Consider the following 19,436-nt stretch of genomic DNA (forward strand, 5'->3'; position numbering starts at 1 on the left):
AGGCTCCTCCGTCCTGTAACTAAGGCTAAAGCCAGTCTCTGACCAGACTCAACAGAGCCTGGGGGTGCGGTAAGCATAATTCCCACTGACCTGTATGCTCTCTGCTCCTGAGTGTGGGTGACTCCTGTGACTCTGGTGGGATGGTCACCCCTTGATTAGTCACATCGCACAGGAGATCACTGCAGACTGAGAGGCCCTGGTGGCTCTGAAGACATTGCCAGCTGCCCCGCCGGGAGAGGGCCCTGTGAGGAGGGCCTCGGGGCAGCCTCTGCTTGCTGAGTTGACCCCTGGCTTCCACCAGAGAGGAAACAAGAACGCAAGGATCTGAATTCTATCAACAGCTTGCGTGATCTCAGATGAGGACCCCAAGTCTCAGGTGAGAGTCCGGTCCTGGCTGGCACCTCGACCCCAGCCTATGAGACCCTGGCCCTCACCAGCTGGGCGAGCCTGGACTTCTGACCTACAGAGACTGTGTGAGGCATAAACGTATGTCGTTTGAAGTCACACAGTTTGCGGTATTCTGTTTTGCAGTGACTGAAGACTATTAATATAGAGGTTGAGTCCACGGACTTAGAGAGGCTTGGGAGACCCCCTGAGGCTTTCCACAGACTGACCCCAACAAGGGATAAATCACACCCACAGAAGTTCAAGCTGATCAGCCAATAATCAAGATACCTATTAGAATGAAAGTCAACATTCAGAAGAAAACACAACTCAAAATCTCAACCACCTGTCAACAACGTGTAACACACAGTTTAAACTCCTAGATGAAAAATGTCACACAAAATGTGACCTGTAGTCAAGACAGAAAAGAAGTACTCAAAAGAAGCTGACCCACCACAGTCCAGGTACAGTCACCCCTTAATGTCCAAGGAAGGTGGGTTTAGAATCCCCAGGGACCCCCAGATCCGTTGATGTTCAAGCCCCTTGTATAACATGGTAGCACTTGCACATAACCTTCTTCCCATTACATTTAAATCATCTCTAGATTACCTATAATACCTAATACAAATACTATGCAAATACTATGAAATACATACAAATACTATGAAAATAGTTGCTGGTGCGTGGCAAATTCAACTTTTGCTTTTGGGGAATTTTATGTAATTTTTGTCCCCGAATATTTCCTATCAAATAGTTGGTTGAATCTGTCAATGTGGAACCTGCAGATAGAGAGGGCTGACTGCACCTGACTTAGAAAGCAGAGACTTCAAAGCCACTCTCATAAACATTAATATGTCCCAAGAAGGAAATGATGGACTTAAGGATTAAGCAGATAAGGAATCTCAGCCAAGAAACAAACTATGACGGGAAAAAAATAAAGGAAGTTCTAGAACCCAAGAGCATGATACTAAAAAGGAAAAGTTATTGGGTGATGTTTTATACCCTATGACCACTATAATAAATTACTACAACTTGGCTTAACAAAGATATTTCCATAGATCTGGAGTTCAGAAGCCTGAGATCCATTTCAGTGGGCCAAAATCAAGATGCTGGCATATTATTACATATTAAAAGCTTGATTAAGAGATATTACATGTCAAGAATCTTAAAAGAGAATAAATATGACCCAGAATTCTTATCAGAGCAATTTCTTTCCTAAGGAAATGACCAAGGATGTGCACAGAGATTTCGCTAGGGGAAAAAAAAAAAATCAAAGCACTTATATTTTAAAAACTGCAATTCTTCATTAGTAAAAGATTAACTAAACTATGGCACATTCACGAATGAAATGTCATGTGTTAAAATGGTATGTAGAATACTTAATGCCAAGGATGTGGTTCATGTACGGTAAGAAAAGCTCAATGAAAGACTGAAGAGTGTAGACCAGAAAAGGCAGCAGTTATTTTATTCTGGGGTGATGGAATTAAAGGATTTTATCTTCCTTTATACACCTTCTAAATTTTTTAAAGTAAATATACTTTTATAATAAGAAAAATAAAAAAAAACATATCTTTCAAAAGAAGCGAAGGAAAAAAAAAATGCTTTCCCTTCCCCCGGACATTCTCAGCTTCTTCTCCTCTCCAGGGGGATGGCAGACACTCTTACCAGCTGATGTTCTGTGGCCAGCGTCGCTTTCTCAGCAGAGGACTCGGCACTCTGGGGTCCTGTCTTCTGAGGAGTGACCGCTTCAGCTGGTTTCTCTGACAGTCCTGGAAGTGCTGTAGCTGAAACAGCTTCATGCTGTGTACTTATGTTCTCTGTGGGTTTAACTTTTCTCCTTACATCACTTTCTTCAGGGCTTTCAGATTCGTCACTGATGGGCTTGAGTTTTCTTCTTGGCTATATCAAGAAAACAGCCTTACTGTTTAGAAAATACAAATGCTTATCATTCCTGTTAGTAGATAACCATAAGGTCCACATTTCTTAATTCCAAACTTCAAAACTGAACATACTAGAAAAGATGGCAACCTCACTCGTGCACAGGACCAGAAACCCGGATTAAAGGGTTCCCAGCAAACACTCCCAACAGAGTGTTTAACCACCACCTACGCACATTACAAGGACACTATGAAAACTGACACGGTACACAGATTTGAGATCTCGGGGATGAAAACACTTCAGGTATAAAACTATCCCATTTTTATCTTTAAAAAGTACCTTCTGAAACATAATACACTCTTTATGAAAAATAATGCTACAGAACATTGTCTCTATTTGCATCCACACAGTATATGAAACACTTTACAAAACATTTCTTCTACTTGCATCCACTCTAAATAGGATATGAAATATCTTACAAATTAAGTTGGGAGATCGTGCATACCTTTTTGGCACTAATCTTTACAGACTCGTTTTCACTTGCTTCAATTTCAGAAGTGTCCGAACTGTACCAAAAACCAAACCATCAGTATCTTGCACACGCTTCATTTTTATTCACATGTGTCTTCTAAAAGCTGCTCCTCTGACACAAACACAAGCTCAGTTTAATGAGATTTCCCACTTGTTACGGGCGGGCCTGCCACCTCCCCAGCCTTACCGTCACCTCCCACGCCTTTGCACACCCAGGCCGCATCACTTGAGCTCGAGCAGGCAGTAAGAGCCCGTCACTGCAGCCCCTGTGGCCCCGTCAGAAGCGTCCCTTCCTCCGCCACCACAGGCCCAAGTTTAGGGGACAGAAAAGGGAAAACCTTCTTTCATCCTTTGAAAAGGAAAAATAACCTAAATTTCTGATGAGAGTGCTTTCAGTTTTTTCATTTGACATTTAACACCAACTTCGAAAAGCAAGGATAAGGAATACAATTACTTGAACAATGAGGAGGCTTCCTGTGATGGGATCCGTGTCTAGGAAGAAGGTCAAAGACAGCGGAGACCTGGGACACCAGGCTGTGGCGCCAGGAAACACACAGTGGTCATAAGATGAGCGGACTTTTGACAGCACTTTCTCAGGCAGAGAAAAAAAAAGGAAGGGGATTTAAGGAAGAAGGAAAAGTAAACAGAGAAGCAGGTGGGTGTAAAACACCCTGCACGATCAAGGCACAGGACGGGAATCAGAGTAGAGATCACACATCTTGAAGAGAAAACAGTGCCAGAGAAGCCAAAGGTCATGACCGGGAAGACAGCAAGGCGCGGGGTCCTGCTCGCCCCTCCCCACGCTCGGGGAAGAGCCGCTGCTCATCTGCACAGAGGGTCAAGCGAGCGGCGATCCCCTGCCTGCGACTGCAGAGGTAGCAGCACCAGGCCCAGTCTACCCCCTCCCCAGGGAGGGCGGGAGCTGAGAGCGGCGCTAGGGTCTGAGGCCGTCTCTGCTCCAGCCTGATCCATCCCCCTGTAATGCTCATGGATGCTGCTAACAAACCTCTTCAGTCTCACCGCCTCGGTGTCCACTGACAAGGGGAGCCAAACAGGCGCCTGAGTGACCCTTGCACACAGTTGGGGGGTGGGTGGGGACGCGTGAGACTGAGCCTCCATGCTGGACACATTGTGCAGGGAGGTGGGAGGTGAGCCTGGAGGGGGCGCGACTCCAGAGACAGAGGGACCAGGCGGGGAGCAGGCAGGAGGGGCGGGTGGCAGGAGCCTTGACCGTGGCCACTGCACAGCGAGGAGGGAAGGCAGGCAGCCAGAGGCAGAGCAGAGAGGCCAGCAGGGGCGCGCCAGCAGAGGCCCGGACTACTCTGCTGGGTGCCGGGGTGCCAGCAGGACCATGCAGCCAGAGAACACAAAGCGGCTGCTGACACCGATGAGGGGGCAGTGATGGGGCCTGGGGGCGCCTCTGTGGAGTCCGAGGTGCCTGAGAGCATCTGGGGGGTGTGGTCCACGTGGAGGCCCGCTGGGGGCTCGGGAGAGAGGCTGGGCAGAGGGAGCCCTGGGGACAGCGTGTGGGGATACCATGAGAGGAACTGGGGGAGGGGCGGGAGAGGAGAGGGTCTGACAGAGATGAGGAGAGGCGCCTCCTGAGTGCCGGCACCGCCCCTGCCCCCGCTCATCTCTTCCGCCCCGACTTCCTTCTGTATCCATGTATAAACCCTGTCCAACTTATCCAAATGATGCTCTTTGTTTGGGCTTCACACACCTCCAAAACCAAGGTCACTGAGGAGGTCCACACTGTCTAACAACCCCAAGTGTTCAGCCTTAATCTGACTCTCTTATCAACTGCACTTCAGCCTCCTGAGAACACACCCTCTCCTGGCTTCTTTCTTCCCCTCCAGCCAGGGGCTCCTCTCTCCTCCGCAAGCTCCTCCTCCCCTGGACAGGTGCCAGGTCTCCTGTGGGCTGGCCCTGGGCCTCTGCCCCATCTCAGGCCACCATCTCTTCCTGGGAGGCCCACCCGTGGCCACAGCCCACTCCTGTGTCAAACCGCCAGTCTGATCACCAGTTCAGCCCCTCCCCTGAGCGCCAGACTGCAAACACAGCAGCCTGATACCTCCACAGCACGTCTAGGGTCCCCTCGGGAGGACCGAGCACTGGCCCATGGACACAGCAGCTGACATCTCCACAGCACGCCCCCGGTCCCCTCGGGAGGACGGAGCACCGGCCCATGGACACAGCAGCCTGATGCCCCCACACCACGCCCACGGTCCCCTCGGGAGGTCTGAGCACCGGCCTGTGGATGCAGCAGCCTGACACCTCCACACCACGCCCACGGTGCCCTCGGGAGGACTGAGTACCGGCCCGCGGACGCAGCAGCCTGACGCCTCCACAGCACGTCCATGGTCCCCTCGGGAGGACCGAGCACTCAGTCTCCTAGGGCAGCCCTACCCTACACAACAGCAGACCGCCAGTCCTCTGACCCAACCCTGAAAGCCAGGAGCTGTCTATGACAAACAGGGTTAATTTCATTCTTGTTTAAACACAGTCATAGAAGTCAGAAGAAAATGACCAACATGGGAAACACGGAAAAAGGATCTAAAGAGCTTGCAGAAAGAAATTCAAGAACTTGTAACACATACAAAAGAGGTTACTTAACTCAGTCATGAGAAAAATCAAACTAGAACTGAGCTAGCACAGCACCCTGGCAAAAACCCAAGCCTGATGCCATGCTGGTGGGAACTCGGCAGTAACTATGACAATCACACGTTTCACGTGACCGAGGCTTTCCTTTTCTACAGAAACAGGCATATACATGTGAACTGGCGTATGTACCGCCTTATTGATTACGGCACTGCTGGTGACAGAAGACTGGGAATGACCCAGCTGCCTGCAGACCCAGGCCTGGGGGAGGAAGCTGTGACGCTCCAGACTACGGGAAACCCGCGACTGTGAACAGAAGAACGAGGGCGCTCCACCTGCACTGACACGCACGGCTCTGCCACACACAGAGAGTGGGAAAGCCAGGCGGCAAGGTACCCTGTCTTTTTGAAAAAGGTAAAAACTCTGTACTCTTACTTTGACGGGCACAAATGAAATGGAGCAGGACCCTGCGGTCCTTGCCCCCGGCCATGTCCTCCGCCTTTAGTCAAAGAATCAGCTTAATCAGAGAAGAGAGAAATGTGGAAACAAAGGAAAACAGTCAAAGGAGACTAATAATAATGTAGTCATTAAGCACAGTCAAGGACCTTTAGTTCTTTCTCAAGGGCTAATATTCTGAGCCATATCCTGTGCGCTGTCTTACAGATGCTGAAACCCCAGGTGGAGAAGTTAACTACATGATGACCAGACTGTACCCACAACATCAGAAGCCATAATTCCAAGAACTGGCCTCAAAAAATGGAACAGACAGACTCTGGAACTGAAGATTAACTGCACCTAGAACATCCAAGGAGACGCTGGTCAGACCACAGATGACCAATTGAAGCTGACTGTTCGAGATGACTGTGCTGTTTCTACATGTCGTCCCTGGCTGCCACTCGGTCTATAAAAACTCTCACCCCTGCTTGTCAGCCTTTGGACAGATGTTTGCACCTCTTCCCCACAGTTGCTGGCATAATAAAATAAAGCAACCTTTCCTTTCCACCAACCTGGTTTATTGGCTTTTGAGTGGCGAGTAGCCAGACCCACATACTCCTTGTCGTTAAGATTCTGGTGCCCAGCGTGGGGCTGGCTCCTGTGCTTTCATGGTGCCTGGCTGTCCTGGGATTCCCAGGGGACGTGTGGCCATGACGGTGTACCAGCTTGCTGCTCGTAGCTAGCCAGCCCTGAGTAGAGGATGTGGGGGCGTTTCGAGCAGCTGCCTAAACCATTTGTTTTGAGGATCCTCCCTGTTTCTCCCCTGCTCAGCTCTGGCTACAAGCTTAATCTTTTCCTTGGTAGAATGGAAACTAGTATTTGGGAAAAGCTGACGAGCTCTAAGACCAGGTTAAGTCCACCGGTGTGCAGACTGGTGTGCAACCTGCCCATTTGTGCATGCTGGTGCCATTCGGGCCTTCTTGACAACTGGTTCTGACTGCCACTGAGGACTGTTTGTGAGCACTAGTACTATCTGGGCCAATGTAATTCAAATGACCATTATATCTACTACTGTGGGCAAGAATCCCTTAGAAATGGAGTAGCCCTCATAGTCAACAAGAGAGGCCGAAATGCAGTACTTGGGTGCAATCTCAAAAATGACAGAATGATCTCTGTTTGTTTCCAAGGCAAACCATTCAATATCACGGTAATCCAAGTCTATGCCCCGACCACTAATGCCAAAGAAGTTGAAGAGTTCTATGAACACCTACAAGACCTTCTAGAAGTAACATCAAAAAAAGATGTCCTTTTCATCATAGGGGACTGGAATGCAAAAGTAGGAAGTCGAGAAATACCTGGATTAACCAGCAAGTTTGGCCTTGGAGTACAAAATGAAGCAGGGCAAAGGCTAACAGTTTTGCCAAGAGAATGCACTGGTCACAGGAAACACAATCTTTCAACAAGAGACAACACTACACATGAACATCACCAAATGGTCAACACCGAAATCAGACTGATTATATTCTTTGCAGCTGAAGACGGAGAAGCTCTATACAGTCAGCAAAAACAAAACCAAGAGCTAACTGTGACTTAGATCATGAACTCCTTATTGCTAAATTCAGACTTAAATTGAAGAAAGTAGGGAAAAGCACTTGGCCTTTCAGGTATGACCTAAATCAAATCCCTTATGGATTATACACTGGAGGTGACAAATAGACTCAAGGGATTAGACCTGGTAGACGGAATGACTGAAGAACAATGGACGGAGGTTCGTAACATCGAACAGGAGGTGGTGATAAAAACCATCCCCAAGAAAAACAAATGCAAAAAGGCAAAATGGTTGTCTGAGGAGGCCTTACAAATAAATTGAGAAAAGAAGAGACGTGAAAGACAAAGGAGAAAGGGAAAGACGAATGCAGAGTTCCAAAGAACAGCAAGGAGAGATGAGAATGCCTTTTTAAGTGAACAGTGCAAAGCAAGAGAGAAAAACAACAGCATGGGAGAGACTAGAGATCTCTTCAAGAAAATCGGAGATACCAAGGGAGCATTTCATGCAAATATGGGCACAATAAAGAACAGAAATGGTATGGACGTAGGAGGAAGCAGAGATATTAAGAAGAGGTGGCAAGAATACACAGAACTATACAAAAAAGATCTTAATGACCCAGATAACCATGAAGGAGTGATCACTCACCTAGAGTCAGACATCCTGGATTGTTAAGTGGGCCTTAGGAAATATCACTACAAACAAAGCTAGTAGTGGTGATGGAATTCTAGCTGAGCTATTTCAAATCCTAAAAGATGATGCTGTGAAAGTGCTGCACTCAATATGCCAGCAAATTTGGAAAACTCAGCAGTGGCCACAGGACTGGAAAACGTTAGTTTTCATTCCAATCCCAAAGAAGAGTAATGTTAAAACTACTGCACAATTGTGCTCATTTCACATGCTAGCAAGGTAATGCTCAAAATCCTTCAAGCTAGGTTTCAACAGAATGTGAACCAAGAAATTCCATATGTACAAGATGGATTTAGAAAAGGCAGACGAACCAGAGATCAAATTGCCAACATCTGTTGAATCATAGAAAAAGCAAGAGAATTCCAGAAAAACATCTACTTCTCCTCCATTGACTACATTAAAGCCTTTGACTGTGTGGATCACAACAAACTGTGGGAAATTCTTCAAGAGATGGGAATACCACACCACCTTATCTGCCTCCTGAGAAACCTGTATGCAGGTCAAGAAGCAACAGTTAGAATCAGACATGGAACAATGGACTGGTTCCAAATTGGGAAAGGAGGATATCAAGGCTATAATATTGTCACCCCGCTTATTTAACTTCTATGCAGAATGCATCATGCGAAATGTCAGGCTGGATGAAGCTCAAGCTGGAATCAAGATTGCCGGGAGAAACATCAATAACCTCAGATATGCAGATGACACCACCCTAATGGCAGAAAGTGAAGAGGAACTAAAGAGCCTCTTAATGAAGGTCAAAGAAGAGAGAAAAAAAGCTGGCTTAAAACTCAATGTTCAAAAAACTGGTCCCATCACTTCATAGCAAATAGATGAGGAAACAGTGGAAACAGTGACAGACTACTTTTTTGGGCTCCAAAATCACTGCAGATGGTGACTGCAGTCATCAAATGAAAAGACTTGCTCCTTGGAAAAGAAGCTGTGACAAATCTAGACAGTGTACTAAAAAGCAGAGACATCGTTTTGCCAACAAAGGGGCATACAGTCAAAGCTATGGTTTTCCAGTAGTCATGGAAGGATGTGACAGTTGGACCACAAAGAAGGCAGAACACTGAAGAATTAATGCTTTCAAACTGTGATGCCGGAGAAAACTCTTGAGAGTCCCTTGGACAGCAAGGAGATTCAACCAATCAACCCTAAAGGAAATATACCCTGAATATACAGTGGAAGGACTGATGCTGAAGCTGACGCTCTAATCCTTTGGCCTCCTGATGCAAAGAGCCAACTTACTGGAAAAGACCCTGATGCTGGGAAAGATTGAAGGCAGGAGGAGAAGGGAATGAAAGAAGATGAGATGGCTGGATAGCATCACCAATTTCAATGGGCATGAGTTTGTGCAAACTATAAGAGATAGTTTAGGACAGGGAAGCCTGGTGTGCAGTCCATGGGGTTGCAAAGAACTGGACACAACTGAGCAGCTAAACAACAACAAAAACAAGCGCTGTCTTGGTATTCCTGCCAGCTGGTTCTGATGTGTGTCTGATGTTGAGAACTGTTTGGAACATGAGGTGCTACTTGGCACTCCTGCCAGTTGGTTGTGTGTGTCTAATGCTGAGGATCATTTCTGAGCACTGACTGCTATTGGGCATTTTTGCCAGTTGGTTCTGATGTCTGTCTGCCAATGAGGACCGTTTGTTCGCATGAATTGCTACTTGGGCATTCTTGCTAACTGGTTCTGACATCTGACTACCACTGACGACCATCTGTGCGCACCGAGTGTCATTCGGACATCTTCCCAATTGGTTCTGAGATCTGATTACCTTGAGGACCGTTTGTGTCATGGAAGTGTTTGTTTCAGGCTCTAAACCGGTCACCCTGAGAGAGAGCTTGTGACAGATTTGTCATTTGGTGTGTGAGCATGTATTCCATTTGTATGACTGGTACTCCTGTTGCCTTAGGTAAAATGGGAAATTCAGGTTCAATTCATTAAGAAAAATTTGAGCTGGGAAATTATGACTAAACAAAAAGAAAGCTGATTTATTTTGGACTATGTATGTTTGGCAATAGTATTCTTTAGACTCTGAAAAAAAAAATGGTTAGGATGAAACTCTTGAAATTGACAAAAACCAGTTTTTTGCATATGCAGTTAGGGAAAGCTAGCTTGATAAAACACTTTTTTTCAGACCCTGGGAAAATAAAAATATGCCTAGGAGAAAATCTGAAGTTAAGGCTTATTGTGTCCTTGAAATACAACCACAGTCCACATTGCCTGGAATGCCAGCCCTGGGTTAATTATAAAACTTCAAGCTAAGAGGAAAAAAAAAAAAGGAGGAAAGCCTTTTAAGATACAGTATGTGAGTTTGGCTATTCTAACTACTATCCATAAACTGCTAAGTTTAATTGCAATGCCTAATTCACGAAATGTGAAAAGATAAAACAATGAGATCTCTGTTGGTCTGGACATTTGTATGTCTCAATATGTGTTTTTGTCTTTGGATGATATTGCTGAGGTTAATCTGTAAAGGAGCTCTATTTAATTTGCCTTAAAAAAATATGAGCACTTACAAATCAAACAAATCTAAGTTTACCTACTTTTGTCTTCTTTTAAGACCAAGAGGGAAATTAAAGATGTTTTGGTTTATTAAACATGCATGTTATACAACTGAAGAAAAATTATGCTGTGAAAAAATGTATGTTTTCAGAGGTTGTGGAGTATGTTCTTAAGTTTGCCAATCAGAAAATGCTGGTGTACCATTTCAATCACTTGGTTTTCTTAAGGTTTCAAGGGTTAAAAATTGTGAAATGTGAAAATGATAACATTTCTATGTGTAAAACAAACAGGATATGAGTTGTTGGTGAAGAAAAGGTATAAACAAATGGAAATATTTTTGTTAAAAAAAATGACAATACTGTTCTACAGTTGTTTGCTTCTGGATAGGGAAACACAGGACAAATTTGTTTGGATCCAAAAAATTATAAAAGGTTTATAAAAAAGGAACTTTGAGAACAAAATTTTGTATGCTGTCAGGATAAAGATTAGACTAAATTTAATTAGGTATATAAATTCTGTTATTACCAGTAAACTGATGCAAGATTAAATTTTTTTTTTTCCTTTTTGTTGAAAAAACAAAATTCTCCTGGAATATTGATCTAATTCTGATAGCAGACACTTCTAATGGAAAGCAATTGTTTTGTTTCTAGTCATATTTTGACCCTAATATTCAGGATGGAAAAAACTGTCCTGTAAAGTTGTCACAGAGTGTAACTACTCATGATGTATAGCACTACTGGCTTTAATTTTACAGCTTAAAGCACATGTACAATGTTTGTGTGAAAATTGGGAACAGACGATAAAATGTGTGGCCTATAAAACATTTCCCTATGAACATACCCAGAGTCTGTTCATGGTATCTGAGTAGGTACCCCCTGATGTGGACAACTAGTCAAGCATATAAATAAAAAGGAGGCCTAGCACCAAGGGACATGGACGGACCCAGAGCAGGCAAACCACTCTGGCAACGCTGGAAAAACATACTGATTATCAACACTCTCTATGGAAAGAGTTGCAACTTAAAAGGGGAAAATGATGGATGAAGTGCTCACATACTGAGGTATGGGGAAGTCATTCTGACCTATACATGATTAAGTCTGAACTTTAGGCTAAGTAAAACAGCCTGTTTGTGGCCTATTAAACAGACATTGTACATCAGCTTTAATCATGAAGACAGAACAGTACCAAGGTGCATTTTGATTATAATCCTCATTGTAATATGTCTAGTAATTTTCAAATGTTTGTCCAGGTACTACGAAAGTTTATTGCCTTTCCTGTTCTGTACCTGTCCTTCCTCAAGACTGAGAATATCAAAGAAAACGGGGGACTGAAACGGAGCAGGACCCTGTGGTCCCCGCCCCCGGCCATGTCCTCTGCCTGCCTTTCATCTGAGGAAAACTTTAGTCTGAATAAGTTTAATCACAGAAGTGAGAAATGTGGGAACAAAGGAAAACAGTCAAAGGAGGCTAATAATAATGTGGTCATTAAGCATAGCCAAGGACCTTTAGTTCTTTCTCAAGAGCTGTAAGGTAATGTTCTGAGCCATATCCTGTAGCTGTCTTATAGACACTAAAACCCCAGGTGGAGAAGTTAACTACACGATGAGCAGGCTGTACCCACGACACGAGCTGCCACACTGGCCTCAAAGAAATGGCAACAAACAAACCCTGGAACTGAAGATTAACCGTACCAACCAAGATGACGCCGGTTAGACCACTGATGCCATTTTGAAGATGACTGCTGGAGATGACTGTGCTGTCTCTGAATGCAGTCCCCCACTCTGTCTATGAAAGCTCTCACCCCTGCTTACGAAGGGGTGGGGGAGTCAGCCTTGGGACAGATGTCCACCCCTCTCCCTGCACCATTGCTGGCATCTGAAATAAGGCAAACTTTCCTCTCCACCAACCAGTAAGCAGCTGGACCACACACTTCTTTTGAGAACACAAAGAAACTGTAAAAAGACATCAGAAATGAATATTGGGGTTGGGGGGTTCCTTTCCTGGCGGTGCAGTGGATAAGAATCTGCCTGCAAATGCAGGGTATACAGGTTTGATCCCTATTCTGGGAAGATCCCACATATCACAGAGCAACTAGGCCTGTGCACAACTATTGAGCCGTGCTCTAGAGGCGGGAGCCGCAGCTGCTGAGCCCCGGCGCCCTGGAGCTCGCGCTCCTCAAGAGAAGCCACTGCCACGAGCACTGCCCACCGCCACTGGAGAGCAGGCTCTCTGCAACGAGAGAAAGCCCTGCAGCAAGGGAGACCCAGGACAGCCAAAAAAGAGGAAAACCACTGGCAGGGAAGGGAAGAAGTGGGTGCAGGAGCGGAGTGATGACAGAGAGGAGATGAAGGCTCTTATTAACCTTTTTAAACCACGTGAATGTGTCACCCATTCAAAAATTCTTCTGGAAAAATTACATTCACCACTGTTTAAAACAAAGCGTGTAGTTTTCCAAATATTTGGCTTTTGTTACTGATTTCCAGTAACATCTGGTAGAAAACCTGGAATCTCCTGACTGACCAAGGACCACAAGGCATCCCCAGATAGAGAAACTTGGACAGACGTCCCATCTAGGCTACTGCCCAAGTGGGGTGTTTGTTTTAAAAATGCAGTTTGTCACTCTCAAAATATAGTCAGTAACTAAAATTGACTTATTACCTAACAGAGGTCCTTAAGTCAGGGCTTGCTCTAGCAAATAGTTTATAATTCATACTATAGCTACTGAAGAGCTCTTCACCATGTGCGCCCTCAAGTTGTCTATGTTGAGTCATTTGTACAGATTTTCCTGACCCAGAACCCCAGAGAAATCTATAAAACTCCAACCTATGCACCCAAGGGACAACACAGCTGAAATTTACAACAGACTTTGTGTTTCCTCTGGGATTATCAGCTTCTTTCCCCTATACCCACCCTGCCCCAAAAAACATCCCGTTTGTGATGGGTAAGAGAATTTGTAAAATCACCTAAAATTCTACGCTCTTAAAACCTTTCTTCTCCTCATTGTATCTCAAAGCTAAATAACCTTCACTGGCATGTTTCTAGGATAATCAGGTGTCAGTTATAGTTATTATAAGTAACATCAATTACTGAATAATTAAGCTTTTATGTCCCAGTTCTCTTGAGGAAAAACATAAAATGGCTCAAAGAATCTTTAAAAAGCTTTGGTCTTGTAAGCATCTATCTTAAAGAACATCTAAGAAATGCCACTAGCCATGAGTAAACAGCTGCTTGTGATCCACCCATACCTTCTCTTTGCTTCTTTTTCTTGAGGAGTTGAGGGGAGATGTGACCCGCACTGCTTGGAGAATTCTTCCTCATCAGCATATATAGCTGTGCTGTGTAGAGGAGGATCTACAAGTGATTAAAAACAATATATATATTTAGAAGTCTGGTCGTCTGGGAAGTAATCAAGTTTGTCTCTCTACACTGGCATACAAAGCAACCTATTTACATGGCTAATAAAATCAAAACCAATTGCACAGGCTACTTCTGATGTCACACTTCAATAAGAACAAATGTAAACCGTTTCACCAATACATGCATGGATAGTCATCCTATAACCTTACTGTCCTTATAGATGATACAGAAACTTTTAAATGAGCTAAAAGATAAGCATAAACAGGACGTCTGACATTGCTCCATCATCCTCTGGAGCATCACACGCTACCTGGGAGACACTGCACAAACTCCAAACCCAAGGGCCCGGGGTGCCTGGCCATTCCCCTGACTCTCTCGCCCCACAAAGTGCCTGGCAAAGGCGGGCTCAACACCCGTGGACGACTGGCCCTTTGGGGAGGATCCAGGTCCTCCTGCACATCCCTTCCCTGCTCCTCCCCTCTGCACTGCCAGAGCATGGAGAGAAGCAGGAAAAGTTCACTCGAATCAAGAAACAGGAGAGGAGACCAAACGGCCTTGGTGGAAGATACAGAAGAGATGCTGAGAAGGATGCTCCTACCTGCTGAGGAAACAGAGGTGACAGGAGAGGCCTCAGCCCTGGGGCTAGGCCCGTGAGAGGCAGGGAGGAAGGGAGGGAGGAGGGAACAGCTGCAGGGGTGCCTGGAAAGAGCCAAGCACCCAGTTCACGCTCAGGCTTCACCATGAATGCACAATAAACAGCTGTTTAGATAATGAACAGAGCAACTGCACAATTTTAAAGTTAGTAATATACTTGGTACTGACCTCAAACTAGGGATTGGAAGGACTGATGCTGAAACTGAAGCTTCAATACTTTGGCCACCTGATGTGAAGAGCTGACTCACTGGAAAAGACCCTGATGCTGGGAAAGATTGAAGGCAGGCGGAGAAGACAGAAGCAGAGGATGAGACGGTTGGATGGCATCACTGACTCGATGGCCATGAGTCTGAGCAAGCTCCAGAAGATAGGGAAGGGAAGGACAGGGAAGCCTGGCGTGCTGCAGTCTAGGGGGAGCTCAGAGTCAGTAGGACATGACTGAGTGACAGAACAACAACTAAGAAAAGGATTTACTTACTTTAAAACTACTGGGAATAACAAGGGAAAAAAAAGAAAACTAGACCAATTTTTGAATCTCCATATATAACCAGTCACATGAGCTGGACTCTTACCTCTCAACAATAAAAAGATAAATAACCTGATTTCAAAATGAACGAAGGATGTGAACAGACACTGCTTCAAAGAAGATACAAGAGTACCTCGTTTTACTGCACTCTGCTTCACGGCGCTTCGCAGACACTGCACTGTTTACAAATGAAGGTCTGTGGCAACGCTGCACTGTCAGGTGGTGATTAGGTCAGTTAGGGTTGCCACAGACCTCACCGAAGCCCCCGATAACCCCTAACAAGCTTCAGGACTCCCGATTAAGCAAAGACGGCCACTCCAGTGAACACCCTCAGTTCAGTTCAGTCGCTCAGTCGTGTCCGATTCTTTGCGACCCCGTGAATAGCAGCACGCCAGGCCTCCCTGTCCATCACCAACTCCCAGAGTTTACCCAAACTCATGTCCATCGAGTCAGTCATGCCATCCAGCCATCTCATCCTCTGTCGTCCCCTTCTCCTCCTGCCCCCAATCCCTCCCAGCATCAGAGTCTTTTCCAGTGAGTCAACTCTTCGCATCAGGTGGCCAAAGTACTGGAGTTTCAGCTTCAGCATCAGTCCTTCCAATGAACCCTAGAGCGCCCCAAAAAATAACACTACCATTCCAGCAAGAATTTTGTCTTGAGGCTATAAAAATTGGCTATTAACTCATGAAGATGGTTGGCTTTCCCTGGTCTGTCAGGAGGTCAGTCCACTGTGCTCGCAATGTCAATATTACCTCTGCTCTTTGTTCTTAATAAACCCACTCCCTTCTGAAATGTTCTATATCTGGAAATTCTTTTCAAACACGCGCTCATATTGCCTCAACACTAACTACACTAAAGCCTTTGTGTGGATCACAACAAACGGAAAATTCTGAAAGAGATACAAATACCAGACCACCTGACCTGCCTCCTTAGAAACTTGTATCCAGGTCAAGAAGCAACAGTTAGAACCAGACATGGAACAACAGACTGGTTCAAAATTGGGAAAGGAGTACATCAATGCTGTATACTGTCACCCTGCTTATTTAACTTATATGCAGAGTACATCATCTGAAATGTGAGGCTGGAAGAAGCACAAGCTGGAATCAAGATTGCCGGGAGAAATATCAATAACCTCAGATATGCAGATGACACCACCCTTATGGCAGAAAAGCCTCTAGATGAATGTGTAAGAGGAGAGTGAAAAAGTTGGCTTAAAGCTCAATATTCAGAAAACGAAGATCATGGCATCTGGTCCCATCACTTCATGGGAAATAGATGGGGAAACAGAGGAAACAGTGTCAGACTTTATTTTTGGGGGCTCCAAAATCACTGCAGATGATGACTGCAGCCATGAAATTAAAAGACGCTTGCTCCTTGGAAGAAAAGTTATGACCAACCTAGATAGCATATTCAAAAGCAGAGACATTACGTTGCCAACAAAGGTCCGTCTAGTCAAGGCTATGGTTTTTCCTGTGGTCATATATGGATGTGAGAGTTGGACTGTGAAGAAAGCTGAGCGCTGAAGAATTGATGCTTTTGAACTGTGGTGTTGGAGAAGACTCTTGAGAGTCCCTTGGACTGCAAGGAGATCCAACCAGTCCATTCTGAAAGAGATCAGCCCTGGGTGTTCTTTGGAAGGAATGATGCTGAAGCTGAAACTCCAGTACTTTGGCCACCTCATGCGAAGAGTTGACTCAGTGGAAAAGACTCTGACGCTGGGAGGGATTGGGGGCAGGAGGAGAAGGGGACGACAGAGGATGAGATGTCTGGATGGCATCACCGACTTGATGGACATGAGTTTGAGTGAACTCCGGGACTTGGTGATGGACAGGGAGGCCTGGCATGCTGCGATTCATGGGGTCGCAAAGAGTCAGACACGACTAAGAGACTGATCTGATCTGATAGCAATAATTATGTTTTGAACATTTGTTTAAAACACTCTGCAAATTTTGGAAAATTGAAACTAAATTAAGTTCAACGACAGGAATTCATTGAAAATCCAGGCCTTTTCAAATAAGATAAAATACTGGGAATATTAATTTATACACAGGCCCAAATTTACCAACTTTTGTCTTCTTGTGAGAGAAAAACTAAAGATGTTTTGTGCCACCTTGAGATGTCCTTCACCAACCTATGGAATGCTAACGTAGAAGACAGTTCATGGCTGCTTAAGGAAAACAGGATGTGTGTTTTCAGAAAAGACGGTATGAGAAATGGAAATGCATATTGTTGAAAGGGGAAAAGGTGCCTTTGCCCTGGAACTGGCTATTTCTGAATGGGGAAAGAATACGGGACAAAATATGGCTACAGAAAGTAGTGAATGCTTGTAAAAGAGGAACACTGATAAAGGAATTTTGTATGTGGTCAAAATTTTCTCAAGTTGGATTAAATGAGATAAACACATTTTATTAAGAATAGGTTGATGTGAGACTGGATTTGGTTTTTCTCTCATAAGGGAACGAGGTTTTGCTGGAATACGCCTTTTGATATCAGATCATGTGAGTTCCTATGCCCTTAAGGGATCGGTATTTATTTTTGAAGAATTTTTTCACCTAAGCTCAACAAGTCATTGTTTGACTCTATGATTCTATCTGGGTGTTTTAAAACTTTTTGAGAGGCTTCCCTGGTGGCTCAGTGGAAAAGCAACAGCCTGCAACGCAGGGGATCCCAGTCCCATCCCCGATCCTGGTTGGGGAGGATCCCACGTGCCATGGAGCAACTAGTCCGCGCGCCACAGTGCTGAGCCTGTGCTCCAGAGCCCAGGAGCCACAACCACTGAGCCACGCTCTCAGAGCCCGTGCTCCGAAATGAGGGGAGGCACCACAATGAGAAGTCCGCACACGGCAATGAGAGGAGCCCCTGCCCGCTGCAAGCAGAGAAAGCCTGCGGCAGCAACAAAGACCCAGCACCGCCAAAAATAAAATTAAACACCATTAAAAAAAAAAAAAAAAACTTTGAGATTTTTGACAGACTCCCCAAATATCAAAATTGAACTAAAGTTCTTTTGACCTAAAGATACTTTGGGGTGCTTCAAAGGGTCCCTGGAGCACCCCAAAGAAAGATCCTAAACTAACTGGGTTCATTTGGTATGTTAAATTATGTGGGAAACATTGTCTAAATTCAATGTTGCCTGCATCAGGTAGAATCATTACCCTCTCCCGATTTTCCTGAAGCCACCCAACAGACAGAAGAAAGGGTCTGCGTTCTTCTGCTGTCTAGTCTCTCACCTTACTCCAGGTCCAAACAACCCCCTGTGGGAATACTCCCACCTCCAGGCCCTCCTTGTCTACACCCATGGCCTTTTCCACTGCATCCAACCTCAATTTCCATCGGAGAGGCCCTGCAAGTCCCCCAGGAGTTCACTCTGCACCTCCAGGACGTCCTTCACTCCTCCACTTGCCAGCACTCACACAGTGACAGGCTAACTACCGGGCTGGCCACTTGCAAGCAGCCCAGATCCTAGGTTTTACAGATGCTCCCCATCAAGGAGTACACTCCAACACAGGGAAAACTGTCACAGGACGCGAGCTTCATGGACAACAGATCCCCAAGTGGAGTCCGGCCAACACACTGCACTGCTTCAAATGGCCCCTACAGGCGCCCCTCACTGGAGGGCCTGGGTTGACCAGAGATGTCAGGTTACGAATGAAAGGGAGCAGAGACTCTCAAAATCCCATAAGATGAGAAAGGAATTCAGAAGATACTCCAACTTCCCTCCTACAAAAACCTCCAAAGGACTGTCTCCAGGACTCTGGACTTCAATTCTAGAAGCGCTCTTGGTTGCAGGTTACTCAACATGGCAGGATCCTCTTCTAAGCCATAAGAAACACATCTGGAATGCATACTCAGTAGTAGTAGTGTTAGTCGCTCAGTCGTAGCCACCTCTTTGCAACACCATGGACTATAGCCCTCCAGACTCCTCTGTCCATGGGATTCTCCAGGCAGGCATACTGGAGTGGGTTGCCATTCCCTTCTCCAGGGGATCTTCCCAACCCAGGGATTGAACCCGGGCCTTCTGCATTGCAGGCAGACGCTTTAACCTCTAAGCTACCAGGGATCCCCTTTAACCTTCTCCAATTTTCAGAGGTGAAACAAAGGCTCCTCTGCTTCCCCAGAGCCACCAAGTTTCCAGATCCCTATGACCAATCCCAAACTCCACGTTCCTATGTCCCATACACCCTTCATCACCCCTGAAGGGAGACTGACTGCCCCTAGGGTAAACTCACAGTGGACTTCCTATCAACCAGGATCAGAGAAAATACGCTTTTGAAGGGAAGTGACAAGCAGTGAAGGGACAGTCCGAGAACACGCGCCATCCTCTTGAACTGA

General features: G+C 45.5%; 1 protein-coding gene and 1 non-coding gene across 4 annotated transcripts in view; both read right to left on the reverse strand.

The window, feature by feature from the left end:
• CENPU (centromere protein U) overlaps positions 1-19,436 on the reverse strand; it is a 48,285-nt gene that overhangs the window by 12,524 nt on the left and 16,325 nt on the right. For all 3 annotated transcript variants that reach the window (XM_027529778.1, XM_027529775.1, XM_027529777.1), the window contains 3 exons: positions 13,816-13,921; positions 2,768-2,828; positions 2,050-2,283 (listed from right to left, as the gene is read on the reverse strand). In XM_027529778.1, coding sequence (XP_027385579.1) covers positions 2,050-2,283; positions 2,768-2,828; positions 13,816-13,921 — 401 coding nt within the window. The remainder of the gene's footprint in view (positions 1-2,049; positions 2,284-2,767; positions 2,829-13,815; positions 13,922-19,436) is intronic.
• Positions 19,093-19,164, reverse strand: TRNAC-GCA. Its single transcript has one exon. It is a non-coding gene; the product is annotated as a tRNA-Cys (tRNA).

Source organism: Bos indicus x Bos taurus, chromosome 27, assembly GCF_003369695.1.
Source record: "Bos indicus x Bos taurus breed Angus x Brahman F1 hybrid chromosome 27, Bos_hybrid_MaternalHap_v2.0, whole genome shotgun sequence".
NCBI lineage: Eukaryota > Metazoa > Chordata > Mammalia > Artiodactyla > Bovidae > Bos > Bos indicus x Bos taurus.